This window comes from Hibiscus syriacus, unplaced genomic scaffold (assembly GCF_006381635.1).
Source record: "Hibiscus syriacus cultivar Baekdansim isolate YM2019G1 unplaced genomic scaffold, ASM638163v2 tig00111947_pilon, whole genome shotgun sequence".
Taxonomy (NCBI): Eukaryota; Viridiplantae; Streptophyta; class Magnoliopsida; order Malvales; family Malvaceae; genus Hibiscus; species Hibiscus syriacus.
The window spans coordinates 955,949-959,705 of NW_024063219.1; the positions used below are offsets into that span (position 1 = coordinate 955,949).

The 3,757-nt window shown below is 37.1% G+C and overlaps 1 protein-coding gene across 1 annotated transcript; it reads left to right on the forward strand.

The window, feature by feature from the left end:
* The first annotated feature begins 264 nt into the window (after positions 1 to 264).
* Positions 265 to 963, forward strand: LOC120173421 (classical arabinogalactan protein 4-like). The gene is made up of 2 exons (XM_039180605.1): positions 265 to 710; positions 744 to 963. The coding sequence occupies exon 1, from the start codon at positions 294 to 296 to the stop codon at positions 690 to 692; it is 399 nt and encodes a 132-aa protein (XP_039036536.1). The 5' UTR covers positions 265 to 293; the 3' UTR covers positions 693 to 710; positions 744 to 963.
* The last annotated feature ends 2,794 nt before the right edge of the window (positions 964 to 3,757 follow it).

Here is a 3,757-nt window from a genome sequence, read left to right on the forward strand (position 1 = left end):
CGTTTACTGGAATGCGTTAACAGGCAACCGCGTCAAAATCATATACCTTATGGGTGGGTAAATATTTAACGTTGAAGAAGGTTGAAAGAAAAACAGGGAATTATTGAGAAACCAGCTAGCACCATGGTGTGCTTGCATGTAAACCCTATATAAATGTAATTTGCATTTGGCATAATATGATATAAACACACACACACGCACACAAAAAACAAAACCCTTCTGCTCGTTTGAGTTCGCTTATTCTCTAAACTCGGAACAATCTCTTCTTCTTCTTACCAAAGCTTTTTGGCAATATGAGCTCCACAATGTTTAAGGTTTTGATGATGTTGGGTCTTTTGGCCACAGCTTGCATGGCTCAAGCTCCGACTGCTCCACCTACTGCTCCTCCGCCATCCTCTCCGCCACCGGATGCTACTCCAACACCAGCCCCGACACCGTCCCGGACGCCTTCCCCAGCTCCTTCGACTGTCCCAACTCCATCTCCCACCACTTCCCCTTCCCCTGCTCCAACCACTTCTGCACCTTCTCCTTCCATCTCCCCCCCTCCTGCTTCCACTCCCCAAGGATCAACTGCACCGGCTTCCGAGCCATCGGCTGACCAAGGCCCTCCTCCTCCCTCCGCCGCCTCCACCAACGGTGTCTTCATCGGTGCAACCGTCGCTGCTGCTTTCTTCGCCACCCTTATGGCTTAAGAAAGTGAGTTCCTGCTTTTTCCGGGCTGTTCACGGGCTTCTCGATCATGCTTCTCCAGGATCTTGTTTTATTGCTCTCTTTGTTCATTTGACTTGAATTTTTTTCCTTCAAATTTATTTGTTATGTATTGTTTTTTATAATTATTATTATATTATTTTGGGGTTTGATTATTTTTATTGGGTTGACGTGTGGAATCCTTTTGAGATCGGACGGCTGTAAAGATTGAGCTGCTGCATATCTGTAATAAACACAGTTTATTATTCTTTTCTACGTTTAGAAGTTGCAATTTCTTATGTTTCTATCCTATGATTACTTCCAAGTTTATGACAATACAATATAAATTCTAAAAAAGTGGGTAATTTTCAAGAATTTAATCCAAACCTAGACAATGAATTCTGATAGAATGCAAAATAAATAAATAAAAAGGGTTCCCCACTTTTTTTTATAGCCATTGGAGTTATCCTTAAAGGCTAAGACAGAGTTTTGGCTAAGTTTGACATTTTAGTAAAATTACACATAAATTATTAACATACAAATTTATGTAAATATAAAATGTTTTAAATATTAGCTTCATTTAATAAGCTTTAACTTTTTGGAGTTTACACGTAGAACCTATAAAATGCTTTTAGATGAATTTGACTTTTAGGCCAACAAAGGAGGCTTAAGTAGGTGAATCTCAAAATTGGCGACGGGATTAATAGAAGGAATGGAGTCAACAATAGCAAACTGAGAAATGGAGGCAGATTTTGGTCGAATGGCAAGGATGAAAACCATCTCAACAACAGTCATGGTGATAGAAATGGTTGTTTCACGTTGTTCATTGGCAACTTACTGGAGAAACTTCATTGGAAGAGGCTTTGGGCCATATTTCGCTCTCATGGAAATGTGATTGATGCCATCATTCCAACAAAAAGAAAAGGGGGCTCGTTTAGGTTTCATAAGAATTGCAACGCTTATAGAAGCTATAAGTGCAGTAACAAGGTTGAATGGTGTTTACATTTATGGAAGCAGAATTGGCGTCTCTATGACTAAATACAACCCTCAATAATCATATTGGAGAAAGGTTGCTCCTGATATTCTTCGAAGCCAGTCAAAAAGTGCTAAGGATGCTACAAGGAATGAACTTTCTTCGGTAGAATGTGTGATTGATGAAGAAAAACTTCAAGTTTTGAGATATTGTTTGGTAGGTTGGTGCAAGAACTTTGTTACAGTTAAAAACCTTGCATGCTAATTGAACGGTAAAGGCTTATCCAGTTTTTTGATAATGAGAGTTGATGCTGACGTTGTTTTATTGGTGTTTGAAAATATTGATGTTATGAGAAGAATGCAGATAGAAAAAACATAAACTTTGAAGGATTGTTTCTCTAGAATTGAAAATCGGTTGGAAAACCTGGTATTGGAGAGTCGTCAGGCATGGATAGTTTGCGAGGGAATTCTAATTCATTATTGGAACTGGGATACTTTCAAGAACATTGCGGCTAGATATGGTCCCTCATATTTTGATCGGGCTAAGATTCAAATAATTTCTAATGCTCGTAATAGAATCGATGAATCTATGGAATTGAAGGCTGGTTATAAAACCTTTAATGTCTTGGTGTATGAAGTGGATCCAGTTTTTAAGGCAAATTCATGGGTTTCTTAAGAAGAAGAAGAAGAATAAGAAGAAGACACCATAGACTCTGATCATGATGCATCTAATGGTTGCAACAACACTTTTGAGGCCAATAATTTGATTGCTGATAAATCAGGGGATGTTGGGCAGAAGGGGATAAATGACGTGGCAATGGGAAATTTAAAATCATTAAATAATAGGCTCTGTTTGTTGCGTGATTTAAGTGCTTCGCAATTGGTGCAAGTGTACACTGTTGAGTTAATCGATTGACAGAATTGGCCAAGAGGGGGGTGAATTGGCAATAAAAATTTTGGTGGAAGCTTTTGCAGAAAATTGAAAGAAATTGCACAGCGATTTAGAGTGGTTCGACTTTCTCAACCAAAGTCTACGTCCACTACCTTAGCTATCCACACTAAGGATTTTTCACAAATTCACTAATTTGTCTTTCTTTTGATGACAAATAGTAACCTTACAAACCCTCAAGAATTATACCCCAAATTCTTGAGAACACTCTCTCCCAAAGAGAACAATACACATTTGCAAACTTACAAGGAAATCCTCACAATGTAGATTGTTTGCACAATTCTAGAACAAAGAAAAGAACACTCAAGAATGAATACAATTGAGCAAAATAAGTGTTCTTGAAAGCAAAATGAATATTGAATGAAAAATAGGCTTGAAATGCTCAAACTTGAGGTATGATGCTTTCTCTTTGATTCTCTCTTGATTCTAGTTGCTTGATGTTTCTTGTTATTGATCAATGGCTTCTAAGCTTGCTTAAATACACCTTGAATCACTTCTGAACGTTGGGGATCATTAATGAAGATAATATAGCCGTTTTAGTGTGAAATCAATTAATAAAACAGTTTGGAGCGTGGGGGGAATCGGTACCCCTTAGGGGGAATCAGTTCCCTAAGTGTAAAATTCAAATATTTCGAATGTTACACAGGGGGGGAATCGGATCCCTCCGAGCATACTGGAATTCTCGGAGCCAAACCATTCAGGGGGAATCGGTACCCCCCCTGGGGGGGGGAATCGGTTCCCTCTGAGCAATCTGGAATTTTTGGCTTTGAGATGGTTCGAAATATTTTGTAAAATCGTTTTGAAATTATTTTAAGATTAAAACTTAATTTTACACTTGAGTAAGGATTAAAAATGACATTTGAAAGATTTGGAGTAATATTTTGATATTCGAATAATTATATCAAATATACTTAGAAAATCTTTTTGGAAAATCTTAAAATTCATTTAACTTAATTTGTTATATCGAAATATCAAAATGTTTTCAAAAATCTCCCCCTTTTTGATATAACAAAACATTTTAGTAATTTTAATATTTTGAAATCAAAAACGATGTTTTTGAAAAATTACTCCCCCTTATTTTAACACTTTTCCCATTTAAAATATTTAACACTTCTCCCCCTTTTTGTTAAATCAAAAAAAATCCGTAAA